Here is an 18,267-nt window from a genome sequence, read left to right as displayed (position 1 = left end):
GTAGGTGTTGGTTTTTTCCTAAATGTCTGGAAAAATTTACCACCGAAGCCACCTCAGCCTGCAATTTACTTTGGCTTTGTTCATTGTCTGCATTATACACGTGATTTTACAGATTTCTGTTCTTATCTTTACTACCTCCTGTTTCTATTTTTTTTCTAGTTCAAATTGTTCTTGTTTTCTGGCTTATTTAGATAGAAATTTAAAACACTAATGGTCAAGCATTCTTCTTTTTTAAGTATTTAAAGCTAAAACTTCCCCTCTAAGCTTCTTCTAGTTCTGTGCCCCAAGTTTTTATGTCATTACCATTTGATTTGAAATATTTTCCAATTTCCATTCTTTGACCAATTAGTTATTTAGAAATGTGCTGCTTAATTTCCAAACTACTGAGGATTTTCTAATTAAGGTTTTTCTTACTGATTTTTTTTTTTATTTCTAGCATAATCCCACCGTGGAGCTGTCTATTCTTTTAGTTTGGTCAACATTTGATTTATGTATTATGAAGCTTGTATTTTTAGGTTCAAATAAATGTAAGAGTGCTCTCTTCTATTTTGTCAACACATTGTGACTAAGAAGTGTCCCTCTTTATGCTAGTTGCCATGTGGTTCTGGACTGTGTGATATCAGTGAAAGAATGTATTCATCTCACTATTGAGCACACAATACACTAGGTAAAGACATGGGTACAAAAAATATTTCGAAGAATGCTTGCTGTTCACTGCATCAGGGCCCCGTTTTCAGGGGAAGAAAGTGTTGACCCCAGACAGCGTGTTGCACGTGGAAGATGTGAGAGAGCTGGTGCAAAAAGGAAATGTCTAGATTTTTTTCTTCTATGAAAGTGTAGTTTGTCTGATAATAATATAGTTATATCAGCTTTCCTTCAGGTATATTTTTCCAACTTTTTCTTTTGAATTTACCTGGTATTTTTATATTTAATCTGTATCTCTTGTAAATGGCATATAGCTCATTGATTTTAAAACAGTCTCAGAACCCCTTACACCCTCTCCCAGTTAGTAACCCCTAGCTGGGGTAACCACTATCCTTATTTTTACTGTGCTGTTAGTTTTTTTATGGGCAAGATTATGTCTACAATATAAAACATCAAAGGAGAAAGAGCCTCAGGGTGAGAATTTACTTATTCAAAGCCGAAAAGAAATAACCTTTTTTAGAAACACAAAACAAATACCTGTAGGTCCCTAATTTCAAGAAGCTCACAGACTTATGACTAATTAAAGAACAGAGCTCTGGTAGAAACATGAATCCGGCGCTGCCAGAGCCAGGGAACGCTCCGGGGCGGGGGGGGGGGGGGGGGAGCGGAGAAAGATTTCAAAGAAACGTAGGGATTTTAAGGATGAGTAGGAGCTGATTGCCAACAGGTGAAAAATACACAAGATTAGAAAAAAAATTGTAAGCAAGCACAAATGAAAAGGAAAATGAAAGCTCTTTAGGACACTAATTTATGGCATAGCCTACTGGTTAATTCTACCCGATTTGGCTTCTGAGGCCGTCGATCAGAATGACGTCATTGCCGATCGGGTTACTCCGGCTGCGTGAATTTGCTAACAGGGCAACCAGGAAGTCTGGGGAAACCGCCCCTGGTTGCCCCCAGGAGGGGAAAGCCATGCAATGCGCAGAGGCTGGAAAGCCTATAATTAAAGTCAATCACTGTAAAAAATACATCTACAGCTTCAGTGTGCCGCGGTGCTGCCCCCTCTGCCGGCAGGACGTGGGCTCGAGGAAACTGGAGGAAGCACCTGTTAGCATCTCTAATCCATTTACCAATGGACATCAAGAAAAATGTTCATTCCTGCTCAGACCAACTCAAGGGACGTTTCTGAGGTACAGTGTTTTCTGTTACCTTGAATTGTACAAACTTTTCCTTCTGCATTATACATGTCATTTTACAGATTTCTGTTCTTATCTTTACTATCTCCTTTTTCTATTTTTTTCAGTTCAAATTGTTCTTGTTTCCTTCTGTGTTGTAATCACTAAAATCTTCTTTACAGTGTGAATGCGGTGTGATAGATAATTCTTTCCAGTACTTTAGCATTAAATTTTAAACTGTAAGCCTATTTATTTTATAAGAATAGAGGGTGTGCATACTTTCCTGGAATAAGTGCACAAATATATAAGGGTCAAAACTACTTATACAATTTAAAAAGATTTTATTTATTTATTTTTAGAGAGATGGGGAGGGAGGGAGAAAGGGAGAGAAGCATTGATGGGTTGCCTCTCCTACACACCCCCATGGGGACTGTACCCCGCAGCCCAGGCGTGTGCCCTGACCTGAATCAAAGGGCGACCTTTTGCTTTGTGGGAAGATGCCAAACCAACTGAGCCACACTGGTTGGGGCAAACCTACTTATAGAATTTTCTTTTTTAAAAAAATATATTTTATTGGTTATGCCGTTACAGTTGTCCTATTCCCCCTTTCATTCCCTCCACCCTGCACACCCTTCCGCCACCATTCCCCTACTTACAGATTTTAAGAGAGAAAAATCCATAGTCTGGAGACTGTTTTACCCATAGATTTTTAGCTAAGAGGCTGATTGAAAAAATGACCCAGCAGCTAATCTTATCAAAAATAATATTTTTATTGTTAGTTTGCAATTTCTGTGACAACCAGGTACAATGTACAGAGCCTGAAGAATTGCCAGTTATAGGCTTTTTCATGGAGGTGAATTAAATTGAAGATTGGCCCTGCACAAGCCACGCTGTGAGGGCACAGGGGTGGTACTCGGTGATGGCGTGTGCTTTGGGAAGCAGGTCCAGGTGCGTCACCCACGCTGAGAACTCCTTGCCCCCTTGAAACCCACCCTCCCAACTCTCATGCCCTCAAGGGTGCCTGGGATGGGAAAATTAGAGTTGACTATTCACTTCCTGCTAACCAACTTTAACTGATTTCTGTCCCTACGAAGCTGAAACCAACCAAAGTGTGTAAAAGGTGTTGCGCCAAGCTGTTTAATAAGAGCCTCTTATTCATGATAACTCAAAGTCATTAACTGGTTGGACTCCAAAAGCTTTGGAATAAAGTCTTTAAAGTTCGGAACTCATCTGCCATAGCAGGTTCATTCAGGAAATCCGCACTGAGCAGCACTGTGTGGGAAACTCTAGGGATGTCACTGTGAACAAGCCACAGCCCTGCACCAAAGAAACAACATATGCCGACTTTCGGGTTGGCCCCTAGTAAGATTTCCTTATTCTGTGATGTGGTGGTGGTGATGACAGACCCGGCTTCTCTGGGCATCGGTAGAAGTGAGGTGGTGGCGTTGAAATGAGTCGCGTATGTTTTGGCATCCCTCCCATCCCCTTAACCCTTCAGGCAGGATCTGCAGAGTCCTTAAGTAGCCTCCTGCCCAAAAGACCCTCTAAGGCCAAGTTCTAAACTATTTCCTTCCTTGTCATCCAGCTTCTAAACCCTCAGGACTGACTCCCACAATTCACCTTGAGACGATTTCACCTACTTTGGAAAAGGGAACCAGCAGCCGCCCAAAGGAATCACTGAGGCTCTGATCTAACTAGGGTGGGATCCCTCAGGGCGCCCACATGGCTGTGCCGGTTGTGAACCATGCAAAGGCACCTGGCCAAGGTGGTGGTGAGTGCTGAAACTCAGTCCACATTCCACTCACCAGGCCAAGCACCTGGGCACAGCTGCATCTGCAGGAAGAAGTGGCCCCTTTTCTTACTTCGTACAGAGGTCTTATAAAGGAGAGGCGTGGCCCTCCCCCACCCCATCACATGCATGTGCAGCATTCTGTATATGTTTTTCTCTTCACGGCACATACCAATCTATTAAAAGCTTGCGGAACTGAAGCTAAAACGTCTTCTCTGGAACTGAGAAAACTCCATGAGGGCAGAGACCTGGTCTTATTTTCTGTGTCATTAGTCCTTCACGTCAAACAACAAGCCCATAGATTGTAACTGTTAGATATCTGTTGCAAGACTGAGAAATAACTGAAGGAGGGCGTCAGGGAGGAAATGCCTAGGATTTAGGCAGGAAACCAAGAGCAGCCATGTGCTCAGGGGGATGCAGGCTGTCACCAGCCACCCAAGTCTTCCTGTGTGAACCCCCCAGGGTCTCCACTCAAAAGTGGCTCCAACAAGATGACCCTGAGGGGCAGGGAGATTGCTCTGAAGAAGGCAGGGCAGCCATTTGTGCCCTCAGTCATTTTAAAACCTGCAACTGCTTGCTTTACTGAGGAACCAAATATCCAGACCTGTGGTCTGATAAAGGACCTTCATCATTTGAAAAGAACCTCTGATTTATTCAACACCTCTACGTGGCAGGCACTCAATAGACATTTTATTCTTACAATCAGCTCACTAGAAGGCTTATGATATTTCCATTTTCCTCTCAGAGGAAACAGATCAGAGAGAATAAGTGACTTGCTCAAAGTCCCAGGGTTAGTAAGTAATGGCCTGGGACTGTATATGCAAGTTAACTTTTATGGACTTATACATCTAATACCCAGTCTCGGGTAAATAATAATTCCAGGAAACAAGGGCTGTCCAAGAGAAGTGGGTGTGGGACAGGCTATGAGACCAAAATGGGCTATACTCGTTTTGAAGGTAGAGGTCTACTGAAATGCATTCAGGGTTCTCTCGCCCACTGAGAAACAGACCCACTGAGTCTGCCTGAGGAACAAGCTGCCGCCTCATGTAAAAGGAGGAAATGGGAGCTCCTTCAATGGCTGACCTCTGGGTGGGCGCCTGTGCTGGGGCTGGCCTTCTAGCACATTTCACCTCTAGTACTGGGGTGGGGGTGGAGCGACAAAATCCAGATGGAGGGCAGGCGGAGAGTTTAGATCTCAAATGTAGTCTTGGCCTAACCACTTTTGAAACAGAGCTTTCACTGACCTGGACACTGATGGTGAGTCTGGCCCCAGCCAAGAAGAGGAGAGTGATGGCCCCAGACCATCATCACTCTCCACTACCAATTCTTCATGCCAGACACAGGCAAACGAGAAAAACGTACTGCTTTCTTTCAGGGAGTATGACGGAAGGTCTGATCTTCATGTCGGAATAACCAACACAAATGGTGAGTGCATTATCATTTTTATTTTTTAGCTTAAAAAGTCCCCAAAGTACCCAGAGGAGAGCAGTATTTCTAAAGAAAATGTGATCGTGCAACATTTAAATGTAATTCCTTCAGGCCCTGGGCTCTCCTGTGCACCAATGGGATGAGCGATGCTACTTCCCCTCCCCCTCAAATGAGAAATAACTTGACTTTATGGCAAAGGATCACTAACAGTGCGAAGTATTTGAAACACACTTGAATGTTTTCTCAGCCAAGAGTGACAGAAACTGTTTACCTTTTTGTTGGTATTTAGAAGAATTAGAAACAGAGCCCCGCCCCAGTAGTTCGGTTGCTTTGAGCCAAGGCTGAGTGTCTGATCCCCGGTCAGGCCACATGCAAGAGTCAACCAATGAATGCACACGCAAGTGGAACAACAAATGGATGTGTTTTTTTTCTCTCTAAAACCAACGTTTAAAAACAAATAGGAAAAAGTAGAATTTTGGAGAGACTGCGTTGCCCAGGATCTCATCTTGTATGGCAACCAGAATCGACCCAGGCCCTCTGCTCCCCAATCCTGTACTCACTCAGCCCACTGCTATTGGGTCCTCACACTCCAGGGTCTCCAGGGTTTAGGCAGGAATCTCAGGGAGAGGTCAGGGGGCACATCTGAGTAGGTGGTGGGGCCTACTGTGGTTTGCTTTAAAAAACAGTAATAAAAAGGAAGCATGTTTAAATAAAACAGTTCCTTTGGCCAGATTTTGCTCTGAGGGCATGGAGTCTGCAACGCCTGAACCCAGGATGCCCTTGTCTACAGGAAAAGGGCCTGGTTGGCCACTTGAAGGGAACGGCAGGCCTGGGCATGGTGAGCAAGGCCAGCTTGTGAAGCTTTCCTCACCTGCGCCCCTCCCAAGGCAGGACAGATGCTGTGAACAGAAACCTGGGACTGTTTTTGAACTCAGAGTTACTCATATGAGCAGTAAAATTCACCATCAATCTGATCACTGGAAATTTATTGCTGATTTAAGGGAACAAGGTAGGCAATTTGTAAATAGAGAACTTCAACAAGAGTATTTGGAGGTAACTGTCCTGGTGCCTACTGTTGTCTGTTTCCGGGTGACTTCAGAGTGCTGAAGGGCTGGCGGAGCAAGAAGTGGGTTGCCCTGAAGGAATCACTTTGCAGAGAACAGGGGAGGAGGGAGCTCCACAGCCAATCCTTAACTCCAGAGAGGACCCTCTCTCAATCTCCTAGGTGGCTGCTTCTTGCATTGATGATCCTGGAGGAAGGAGGTTATAGAGCCTCTAATGACCTACTGCTAACTGGCAATAATCAGAAAGTGCAACCTCAGTTTCCGATGTGTAAAGTTACCGCGTGGCTCCTGTTGTTTTCTGACATCCTCTTTTCAAAGAGGTGCATTCCCCCTCAAGCTTCTGGTTTTGGTTTCAGGAATTGTCTATAATTACACCATGCATGGTGTCCAGCGAGATGAAGTGGGTTGGGAGCAGAGTGTAAGTATCCCACTACTGCAGCCTGGCATGTTTGGATTGATGGACCAGTGGGACAAGTACCTGGAAGACTTCTCCACTACAGGGGCCTGGCTGCCCCACAGGTACGAGGCTGCACGGACCATTTGCTCCCTGACCTTCATTTGCCATGCAAGTGTGATCTCAGCTTGTAGAGGACTCTAAGCTGTGTATAGTTAAGCCTATACCAAGATAGTAGTACGCCTGTAACAGAATTTTTTTTAAAGATTTTATTTATTTATCTTTAGAGGGGAAGGAGAGAGGGAGAGAAACATCGATGTATGGCTGCCTCTAGTGCTTCCCCCCCCCCGGGAAATAGCATGTAGGGAACTGGCCTGCAACCCAGGCATGTGCCCTGACTCGGAATCGAACCGCGATCCTCCGGTTCGCAGGCCTGTGCTCAATCCACTGAGCTACACCAGCCAGGGCCTATAACAGAATTTAAGCAGGGGTCGATTTACTTTGGGGTTTCTGAAGAGGTAGACCAGCATAAATTACACAAAGAATCAGAGCACTGTAAGAATGGAAAGGACCAAAATTTGGAACTCCAGTTATTTTAATTATTTGGGTATTTTTACGTATTTAATATTTAAAAATAATATGTACAGAAAAAGCCATGATATTATGTTCCCTAAAACAAAAAAATTTTAGCCCTGACTGGTGTGGATCAGTCAGTGGCTTGGGCGTCATCCCACAAACTGAACCCAGGTGGATTCCTGGTCAGGGCACGTGCTTGGGAAGCAGGCCAGACCCTGGGCTGGGGGTGTGCGAGAGGCAACCTATTGACTTTTCTCTCACACATTGATCTTTCTTTCCCTCTCTGTCTCCCTTCTCCTCTAAAAAAAATAAATAAAATCTTTAAAAATTTTTAAATGATATTCAAAGTTTATTAATATTTTAAGTTCTTTTTTGGTTTGGTTTTAGCAATTGTGAAATTGATTTCTCAATTCCTTGTTTCTGTAACACTTCAGATAGAAAGCGTACTTGTCAATTTAAATTCTTTTTAAGATACCCTTGAAACAAATTTAGACACTGTGGAATATCCTAACATTTAAGATATTAAATTATACTTCAAGAATCTAGAATTTCAGTGAAATTAAGGCCCCAAAGTTGGGGTTTATATGCACCTTAACTCACCACTCTGAACACTGAGCTGAGTCCCATCTGTACCTAAGTTGCAAGCAGAAATAACCCAGCACACCACACGTTCCTTCCTGCGCAGGGCAGGCCCAGCTTGCTGAGTGAGATCAATTTCCATTAAGAAAGGCCTTCAGCTGTTTCTGAGCCTGTTCCTGAGCAGCTTTTAAAGCTCAGTCTTCTCTTTTCCATGCCCTTGTTTCGAAGGTATCAAGAAGACTGCCACAACTGCTACAGTTATACCCTCACATTCATTAACTGCATTCTGGCAACAGAAGGCAAGGAGCAACTGGACAAAAATGAGTTCACAGAGAAATTCGTGGTCCCCAGGACCAGGAAGGCTTCCAAGTACATCACACTGTACCGGGCGATAGAAGAGCACGGCTTCTATGTGATTGACCACCCGGATCAAAAGCCAGGCCCTCCTCCAGGAAGTGTTTTGTGCTGAGTGTGCTGTGTAAGAGCAGAAGGGGCAGGGCCTTTGGGGGGTTACTACTTTTAACAGATACAAGGGATTTCTAAACACTTAAACTGTGGTTAATAAAAATATAGGTGATAAAATAGGTAGTAAAAATGGCTTTCTTTTAAGCATACCTCAGTTTACTGCAGTATAAGAATTTACAAAATTAATACAAAAAATTGTCCTGGGTTTTCAAAATTGTTTTTATTACAACTAAGTTCTTTTCATAGCAGTTTGGTTTTCAAACTGAGAATATGTGTTAAAACATAAAGTGGCAGCATCTTTTCTTCACAGAACAATGAAAAGTCTTCCCATAACTTAATTAGAGCTGGATAAATCCACCTTTCAATGCGAACCCAGAAGGTGGAGGGATTTGTAGGAAGGTGAGCAATACAGCTACAATTTACAAAGTCATGACTATTTTCATCTCACTGTTTTTCTTTAAACAGCATATGGTAGCCTCTTGATGGTCAACAATAGGGGAAAAAGAAAAAGGAAAGAAAGAAAAGGTCTCAGAACCTAAGTCAGGAAACGGGCACTGCCGCATTGGCCCCCCTCACCCACACGCACACGCTGCACACGCCGCACTGGCAAGTCCTGGGAAGTGGAACCCTGGTCTGTTCCCTCCTCATTTTGCCTGATCTGACAAGATCACTAGTGTGGGGGAGGGGAAGGGGCGGCAGCAGCTGGGTTTATGACAGCACCTTCTCTTCCCCCTTTAAATGCAGACTTCAAAAAGGACTCAGTCAAGAGCTGTCTTGTTGTTTCTCTAATACTCAGAAGAATGGGGAAAACTAGGATGAGCAACTAAAAAAAATGAGGTGATTTTAACAAGCATATTAGAATTTGTATATCCAAATAATCATCAAATCATTTAAGCAGCCAGTCAGCAAAACATTCCAGAATCCCTCTTTGGAACCTGCTTCCAGAAATCCCTTTGTTTTTGGCGGAATGTGATTCAGGACTCCACCTAATCTTATTCTCTGGCCTGGTCACCAAGTGATGTCTATCTTCCGAAAACCAAATCCATCCTCAAGGAACTCAACTTCAAAGGAACGAACCCATTTTCAGTTATTGATACTTTCATCAAAGTATCAATAATTACTCAGTAATACAGATATTCAGAAAATTTGCTACAGATCCTTAAAGCTTGTTTCCAAAAAAGTGTTTGGTAGATATCTCAGCACTGACAACTTCAGTGGGAAGAAATGCAGGGCACACCAATGTCTGTACTTGTAAGTTCTGGTGCTTTCTTTTTTCTTTTGAAAAAATTTCTAAAAGATATTTATTTTTAGAGAGAGGGGAAGGGAGGGAGAAAGAGAGAGAGAGAGAGAAACATCAATGTGGGAGAGACCCATTGATCAGTCGCCTCTCACACACCTGAGGCCAGGTAGGTGCCTGGCCCGCAACCCAGGCATGTGCCATGACAGGGACTCGAACCAGTGACCTTTTGGTTTGCAGGCTGGTGCTCAGTCCACTGAGCCACATCAGCTAGGGCTGGTACTTTTAAGAAAAACAAAACTTCCCATGCAGAATGTGATACCACTTTGAACAGGACTGTGATTACTAGTACTTCCGCCAAGATGGAGGCATAGGTGGAGAAACCGTGCCTTCTCTCACAACAAAGTTTAGAGACAACAAAATATCAGCAACAGAAAACACAGCCAGAACACAGAAAATTGAACTTTTCGGAAGTCTGATAACAACGAATTCTTCAGCCTGACCGGTAAGAGGGGTGAAGCCAGCAGCTGGCGGAGCAGGGTTGCACAGGAAAACTCGGTCAGACGGACTCAGGTGCGCAGATCCCAGGCGTGGGGTTGTAAAGGGCAGACCCAGTGAGTGACCCAGGGAGCGACCCAGCGAGCGAACGGTGGATCTGGCGAGGGTGAAGGGCAGTGGGTTGACTGTGCTGGCACATTCCTGCGCAGATAGACTGGCCAGGGAGTGGGCAGTGAGACAGGACCCAGCAGGCCCCAGCGGCGGAGGCGACAGAGGGGGCCGCCATTTCCCCACTCTGACCCCGCCCCCACATACAGCAAGCATCACAACCCAGCGACCTGAGTAGTCCTGCCCTGGTGAACACCTAAGGCTCTGCTCCTCATGCTTAACGGGCATGAACAGACCAAAAATGGCTCAGGAAGATCTCAAAGCCCCAGAGCCCGTAACTCTATGCGATGAAGAAATAGCAAAACTTTCAGATGCACAGTTCAAAACACTGGTGATCAGGATGCTCACAGAACTGGTTGATTTTACTCACAAATTAGAGGAACATATGAAGGCTAAACTAATTGAAATGAAGGGAATTGCACAGGAAACCAATAGTGATGGAAAGGAAACTGGGACTCAAATCAAGGGAGTGGACCAGAAGGAAGGAAAAAATGACCAAACAGGAAAATATGAAGAAACAAGAATTCAAAAAAATGAGGAGAGACTTCGGAACCTCCAGGACGTCTTTAAACACTCCAACATCCGAATTATAGGGGTACCAGAAGGGGGAAAGGAACAGCCACCAGTGGAAAACTTATTTGAACAAATAATTAAGGAGAACATCCCCAATCTGGCAAAGGAAATAGACTTCCAGGAAATCCAGGAAGCTCAGAGAGTCCCAAAGAAGTTGGACCCAAGAAGGAACACACCAAGGCACATCATCATTACATTAGCTAAGATTAAAACGAAGGAGAGAATCCTAGAAGCAGCAAGAGATAAGGGGACAGTCACCTACAAAGGAGTTCCCATCAGACTGTCAGTGGATTTCTCAAGAGAGACCTTACAGGCAAGAAGGGGCTGGAAAGAAGTATTCCAACTCATGAAATCCAAAGACCCACAACCAAGATTGCTCTATCCAGCAAAGCTTTCATTTAGAATGGAAGGGCAGAGAAAGTGCTTCTCAGATAAGATCAAATTCAAGGAGTTCATCATCACCAAGCCCTTATTTTATGAAATGTTAAAGGGACTTATCTAAGAAAAAGAAGATAAAAAAGATGAACAGTGAAAGGACCGCAAACTCACAGTTACTAACAACCACACCTAAAACAAAAGCAAACTAAGAGGACAGCTAGATCAGGAGTGAACCATAGAAATGAAGATCTCATGGAAGGTTAGCAACAGGGGAGTGGGAGAAGGAGAAGGGGGGAAAAGGTACAGAAAATAGGCAGCATAGATGGTAGGTAGGAAATAGCGCAAGAATAGTATGGGAAATATAGAATCTGAAGAACTTGAGACACGTGGTCATAAACTAAAGGGGGGAATGGTGGGGGAGGGATATGCAGGGTGGAGGGGAATGAAGGGGGGGAACAGAACAACTAATGGCATAATCAATAAAATATATATTTTTTTAATTAGAAAAAAATAAAATATTTTTAAAAAGAATTCATAAAGCTCTCAGTGGGTAAAGATAAAAACGAGTTGTGTTTTGGAAATATTCCAGTTTGCCCCATGCTATTAACATGTTATTTTAGGACTCCACTTCTTTGGTCCCATCTTTACCTGAGTATTGATAATCACAGCGGCCGCAGTTAACAAGTATTCATAAAGGTCTCCACACCAGAATAAACACATCTTATTCTTCCCTTTCATTTAAGACCACCCTGTGAAGTAGGTTCTAGCATTATGCTGGCATCATTTCACAGATGAAAAGGGAAACTCAGGAAATTACTTGCACAAAGTCACAAAATGGCAAAACCAAGGCTTAAAGATGTTTGCAAAGTCCATGCACTTAACTCCTGAGCCACCTGGTAACCTGATAGACCCCAGTATACCTGGGATGTGCGACTGTGTCAGCAAGAGAAAGGAGAAAATAAAAGGTTTTGCTTTCATCAACATTCAAACTTGGAAAGGAAGTAAACGTGTCATAAAAAAATTCGGATAAAACAAGAATGGCTACAACAGAAATGCCAAACTCATGCTTTCTTAGTGCTGCGCCCTCTGCTTTTCAAAGCGTCAGCAGTCCCCTTTCCCTATTCCAGGGGCTGCTGTCAACCTGGAGGTGGCGCTGGCAGCAGTTGCCTGTGACTTCACTTTAGCAGGCTATAAATTCCCCATCCCTAAAATCACAGTACCACCCTCTGGGTTTTACCCCAATAAAGGAAATTAAGCATCTCATCACACCAATAGAGGGCAATGTTGCTGTTCTTCAGAATTATAAACAGACTGATTGTTTTCCTTCATCATGCCAGCTAAATGCTAACTGAAGGATGAGGAGATTCAGAGTTGGCACCAGCTCTACCTCCCAGATGAGGTCCCGTAGTTCTCCCTGGCACCTCCCAAAATGCACGACTTCATCTCAGCATTTAGCTCTGCCTTGTGCACACAGCTCATCTTCCATCAATGTGCACAGAGTGCTTAGTCACTGGGCTCCTTTTCACAGCGAGGTCTGAGTTTGCCTCAGTGTTACTGATTTGAAAGACTGACCCACAAAAAGGTATTTTTCCAAAGCCTGTACAGCGTGCATGAATTACTATTATAACCAGGAAAACCCAAATAAACATTACTCCACAACAGCCGTATCTAGCTTCTTTTGTGCTCACTATCTTGTCTCCCCCATCTTCAGAGCTGACTTCACCTCAAACTATTTTTCTATCACCTCCTTCATTGTGTTACCTACCAGGGCATAAACTAAGCTTTGTAGAGGAATGGTTATGGTAATGCTGACAATTTTGGTTTATCTGAAAGGGAAAAAAAGTATACATACCTACCATGTGCCAGACCCTTATGTAAATAAATCATTCAGTCTGCAAAACAAACTGCGGAGGTAGTCACCATCTCAATTTCACAGCAGAGGAAATGGAGGCTCAGTTATAAGGCAACAGTTCCCAAGGTCGCCCCTGTTTTCCTGGGTTAGACTTGGAACTTTGACCAAGTTTTCCTGACTTGACTGTTTCTACCCTATCAGAATGTACCATTTAAGTTAGGAAGATCTACCTTTGTAATATTGTTTCAGAATAGGTAAACATTCTGAAAAAATTAAGTGCTTAAGACTTTTTGCTTAAAAGAAATTAAATTGAATTGCTTGAAAATAAAGTTACCTCCTAGTTCAACAATTTCACAATATGCTTTTACTTTAAAAAAAAGATTTTATTTATTTATTTTTAGAGAAAGGAAGGAGAGAAACATCAGTGTATGGCTATCTCTTGTGGGCCCCCCACCAGGGACCTGGCCCACAACCCAGGGATGTATCCTGACTGGGAATCAAACTGGCAACCTTTTGGTTTGCAGGTCAGTGCTTAATTCACTGAACCACACCAGCCAGGGCACAAATGTGCTTTTTCATATTCGTAAGTGCGACATCCCTATATTTCACAAAATGTAACAAGACTTAAAATTTTTTCAGTATTATATATGTAAAAAGCAAAGATTTAAGATAAATTGATGAGTTTAAATATCTCTCAATCAGTTTTAGAAATGGGGTTCAGTAACAGTTTTAAGGAAGTTAACATTCATGGGATAATTGAGTCTGTAATGAGATTTCTAAAAATTCAATTTAGTAAAATCATAAATGGAAGGTGGGCAGTGAGGAGGAGAAACATTTCATTTCCTTGTAACCCCATCACTCCCCCACAAGGAGAAAACTACGTTAAAAAACCTCATTATGGTAAAAGCCGTTTTTAAAAGGAGAGAGAAAATGAAAATGTTTCAAACAATAAAGGCAAAATAACTATAAAACAAAATAAAAACTAATCAGTACATAACAGGAAATTTTCAGACCAGTGCACGATTCTCAAACACTCCAGCAGGGTAAACCTGCCTACTCACATCGGTTTAATCTCAGCCAGGTAATGCGCATAATAAGCCAATTACTTTACAGCAGTGAATCTATTTACGAGAGGACTCCAGCAGCAAAGGCAGAGATGTCACCATTTCCCTCGCAGTTGAGGGATGAGGCCCGAAACGTTAGCCTCTCAAACCGAGGCTAAGAGTCTCATGCTCCAGCCCAATCCTTGGGTGCCAGCACCCAAGCAGCCCTGCACATATGCCACCCGAGCATGCCAGCACATATGCAGCCCTGTTTGCGGTGGAGGGCAGCCTTCCTCTTTAACTTCTACCCGGTCAAGCCCTAACGGGGCTGTATTTCTGACTTCACATGGTTCTCCTGGCTGGTGTCACTTTAGTAGTGGAGACTGTGTAAAGGTGCTGAATGGAGGAGCTCCCAGGTCGAGTCATCTGACTGCACTTGTGACAGCAGCCATGTCTCTGAGCCTCAGACCTTCCTCCTGGGGAAGGTCTCAGCACCCATCATTCAATAATCAACTACACAAGAAACTGCCTTAATAGCTGACAGCTAACTGCGAGTCTTAAGGTGCAAGTGCTTCCTCCTCCCCCACAGTGAGTCATCAGAGCAGCAAATGGCTGAAAGCACATTATGAGGCGGGCACTGTGCTAAGAAACGTGTAAGGCCCAACCCACACAATCCTCTAGCAACCCTCTGTGGTTGATAACATTATTGTTTTTATTTCTTCATTGAGGTGAGATTCATGTTACATAAATCTATTTTAAAGCAAAAAACTCAGTGGCATTTAGTACAATGTTGCGCAACCACCTCTGCTGAGCTCAAAAACCTTTCATTATCCTGCAAGGTCACTCTACCCACTGAGCAGTTGCTCCTCAGTCCTCCCTCCCCACTGTCCTGGTCACCACCCCTGTGTTCTCTATGATTTACCCACTTGGGGTGTGTAATTGGAGTCAAACAATATGCAACATTTTGTGTCTGGCTTCTCTCACTTGGTGGGTTTTCGAGATTCATCCACGCTGTAGCATGTACTTCATTTGTGTGTGGGGGGACTGAATAGCACTCCATTGTATGTGTACATTGATGACATTGCCTTCATTTTATAGATGAGGGAAACAGAGGTGAAGATCGCATAGCTAGTTAGTGGATGAGTTGGGATGCAAACCTGGGTCTGACTCCAGACCAAGGAATTCAGCCATCTTGCCCCCCAGGCCAGTAAGAAAGACCAAGGGAATTGCTGAAACTTAATACCAAAACCAGAGTCTGACAAATAGTTCAAGAAACCTGAAAACTGTAAGGGATGGACTCTAACCTGAGGTGGTGTCTTAAGGGCAGGGCAGGTCTGTGGTTACAGAACCACAGGTGGGTGCCCCCTGGTCCCTGGGCTGGTCCAGCATGTCCAATGGTGGCTGCCTGATTCTGGCCACACATTCTTCAGAAGATAGGCTAAAGGAAATTGAACTCACTCTGAGGACAAAATAGCCCCTTGGCACACCGAGGACCCTGTACAAAGTCCTGGCACCTCTGTACTTCCTGTGCATAAACAGTGTTTGCGTTTTTTTTTTTTACCAGATAAGCGTAATTTCCATAAACACCCCTCAGCTCTCAACCCAGATTTAGCTTTGAATAGAGAGGCACTGGGCCTTCTTGGTCTCTTACCAATTTGGTGGGTTTGAGTCACTCCTTCCAGGAAGGGAGGGGAAACCCCTTGCATTGGGCGTTTTTTTGAGTATTCCTTTATCGACATAACTGAAATGAATTCAGTATTATCACTGGCCCCATTTTAGAGGTTAAAAAATTGAGGTTCATAAAGGACATGGTAAGTTGCTCAAGGTCACATAACCACTGAGCAGCAGAGATGAGATCTAAATGGGTCTTTTCTAGAAGGCTCATTCTGCTACCTAACTTCCAATAAAATGATCTCTGGCGAAAATAATTAAAACCTAAGAACCATGTATTGCTCAAGATTCTTAACCTTGGATCCACAGATGGTCCTCATGGAATCTGTGAACCTCCTGAAGATGTACACAAAATGATGTGCACAGCAGGCTCCTGGGGAGAGGAGTCTCATGCTCCAGCCCAACCCTTGGGTGCCAGCACCCAAGCAGCCCTGCATATATGCCACCCGAGCATGCCAGCACATATGCAGCCCTGTTTGCGGTGGAGGGCAGCCTTCCTCTTTAACTTCTACCCGGTCAAGCCCTAACGGGGCTGTATTTCTGACTTCACATGGTTCTCCTGGCTGGTGTCACTTTAGTAGTGGAGACTGTGTAAAGGTGCTGAATGGAGGAGCTCCCAGGTCGAGTCATCTGACTGCACTTGTGACAGCAGCCATGTCTCTGAGCCTCAGACCTTCCTCCTGGGGAAGGTCTCAGCACCTAACTCAAAACGCTGCTGTGGAGTAAGAATGAAGATGGTGTCTGCCCTACCTCAACTCCCACTACCTTAGTATTTACTATAACTGTGTGCAAAAAAATGTTACCCCATATTAAAAGTTTATCCAAATGAAAAGTTATGGATATGTAAGAGTCTGCAACACAAAAATCATTCGAGTTGTGAGAGTCAGGACCAGAGAGAGGACACAGCACACGCTGCTTAGATGACTGATGCCTGTGCGGTTTGGAAGTGGCCTATTACCACATCATCTTCCTGACTTTATTAAGTAACAATGTCTCCTATGAAATGGAAAAGCCTGTGGAGAAAGTAGGTGAGTTTTAGAGGCCTAGGAAATACCTCTGCATTAGAAAAAACAGTTGGAAGTGATAGTGTACTGAAAAAAGTGATCATATAAGGCAGTGGTCCCCAACCTTTTTGGCACCAGGGACCAGGTTTGGGGAAGACAATTTTTCTATGGACTGGGAATGGGGGTGGGGGAGGTGAGGACGGGCATGAGAAAACAGGAGGCGGAGCTCGAGTGGTAATGCCAGTAGCCACGGACCAGGAGGAGGGTGGTTGGGAACCCCGGATGTAAGGGATATAATATTGGCCAAGCAGGTGTCTGCCTCTTTTTGTATTTTTCTTGCACTAGGTTGACAAAATATAACTTGTGAAAAATGTTGGTGCTCTTGACCAGGATGTGCTATTTTTAGTGAAATTCTTGTGGGGCCAGTCAGCCCGATGCCACTTGAACACATGCTGGCACAGTGGGTGGCTTTGAATGCCCTGGGAGAACTGGAAGTAATGAGGAGAGAGAGGATTTGGTGGATTTCAGCTTTAAAGCAAATCTGGAAGGGTCAAGAGGTTTAAGAACCACGTAAGCCCGATGCTTTGAGGGTGCAGGTGAAGCAACTTCCAGCCTCAGTGAGGCTACCGCATCTCTCCAGTGAACAGCAGGGTCTCCTGTAGGTTTTATCGCAAAGTAAATTCCTAGTCTTGGTGAATCTGAGCTTTATTTTGAAAACAAATGCCATCTGGAACATTTGTTTCAGAAGGTAAGAGAAAAGTGCTAGCAGACTTAATACTTTCGAAAGTAAGCTAACACTGCTTTGAGCTGGCAAACCAGAATGTTTGCTGGTGCATCATTCCAGAAGCCCCAGGGCCTTAAGGTACAAAAAAAATGTTACCCCATATTAAAAGTTTATCCAAATGAAAAGTTATGGATATGTAAGAGTCTGCAGCACAAAAATCATTCGAGTTGTGAGAGTCAGGACCAGAGAGAGGACACAGCACGCGCTGCTTAGATGACTGATGCCTGTGCGGTTTGGAAGTGGCCTATTACCACTGAAGAGTGCATGGCCTGCTACTCGGTGTTCAAATCTTATACATAATGAAGGAAAATCCTTCATACAAGGCTTCTTTGACTAAAGATGATGCTTTGGAGAGTCTTCTAGAGCCTTCAGTTACATGTATCTATGTGGTCTTTTGGCTTCTCTACATCTTTACTGTAGCCTTTACAATAAAAAAAAAAGCTTTGACACATAATAGCTGATGTTAAAGCATCTGGGGTGGAGTGTTGATAGAAGGATCACACTTTGATGAAGGATTCATGGAAGAGTTTTGACCATAAAGGTATCTGATACATTGATTAGGCTTGCAAGGAAGTGTCACTGTAAATGATCGATGAAATAAGGAAGATCGACATCAAAAGTTTTGAGAAAGTGATGATTCAAAGTGAAGTCTTTTACTTTGCTAAGGAGTCTGAAGCAAAGTGAACAGTAAAAATGTTGAAGAACTATTAGCATCACTAATGAAAAGCAAAGAACTTACTAAGAGGCTCTTTCAAATGGACGGCCATTTTTGGTCTGAGGCAGGGGAGGAAGGGGAGCTCCGTTTATTTGCATGCCAAATTGTTAAAATGTAAAGCATGCAGACATAATGATTTTGTTGGGAGAGCACAGGATTATGATGTGAACAGAAGCACCGCAGCAAAACACGACTATAAGAGATTCTTAGACTATCAGGAGCTCTAAGA

General features: G+C 43.7%; 1 protein-coding gene across 1 annotated transcript; it reads left to right on the top strand.

Annotated features, from left to right (window-relative positions):
- The first annotated feature begins 1,546 nt into the window (after positions 1-1,546).
- MKRN2OS (MKRN2 opposite strand) lies at positions 1,547-8,227 on the top strand. The gene is made up of 4 exons (XM_037139328.2): positions 1,547-1,835; positions 4,985-5,034; positions 6,458-6,620; positions 7,879-8,227. The coding sequence occupies exons 1-4, from the start codon at positions 1,618-1,620 to the stop codon at positions 8,117-8,119; spliced, it is 672 nt and encodes a 223-aa protein (XP_036995223.2). The 5' UTR covers positions 1,547-1,617; the 3' UTR covers positions 8,120-8,227.
- Positions 8,228-18,267: the final 10,040 nt, after the last annotated feature.

Source organism: Artibeus jamaicensis, unplaced genomic scaffold (assembly GCF_021234435.1).
Source record: "Artibeus jamaicensis isolate MK-2021 breed Jamaican fruit bat unplaced genomic scaffold, CSHL_Jam_final contig_519, whole genome shotgun sequence".
Taxonomy (NCBI): domain Eukaryota; kingdom Metazoa; phylum Chordata; class Mammalia; order Chiroptera; family Phyllostomidae; genus Artibeus; species Artibeus jamaicensis.
This window is presented reverse-complemented; position numbering and strand designations above follow the sequence as displayed.

Excerpts from the sequence above, each read along its gene's own strand:
- MKRN2OS (XM_037139328.2), top strand. The coding sequence starts at position 1,618 with ATGCAATGCGCAGAGGCTGGAAAGCCTATAATTAAAGTCAATCACTGT. Across the intron at positions 5,035-6,457 it reads CGGAATAACCAACACAAATG|GAATTGTCTATAATTACACC; the intron begins GTGAGTGCATTA and ends TTTTGGTTTCAG. Across the intron at positions 6,621-7,878 it reads GGGGCCTGGCTGCCCCACAG|GTATCAAGAAGACTGCCACA; the intron begins GTACGAGGCTGC and ends CTTGTTTCGAAG.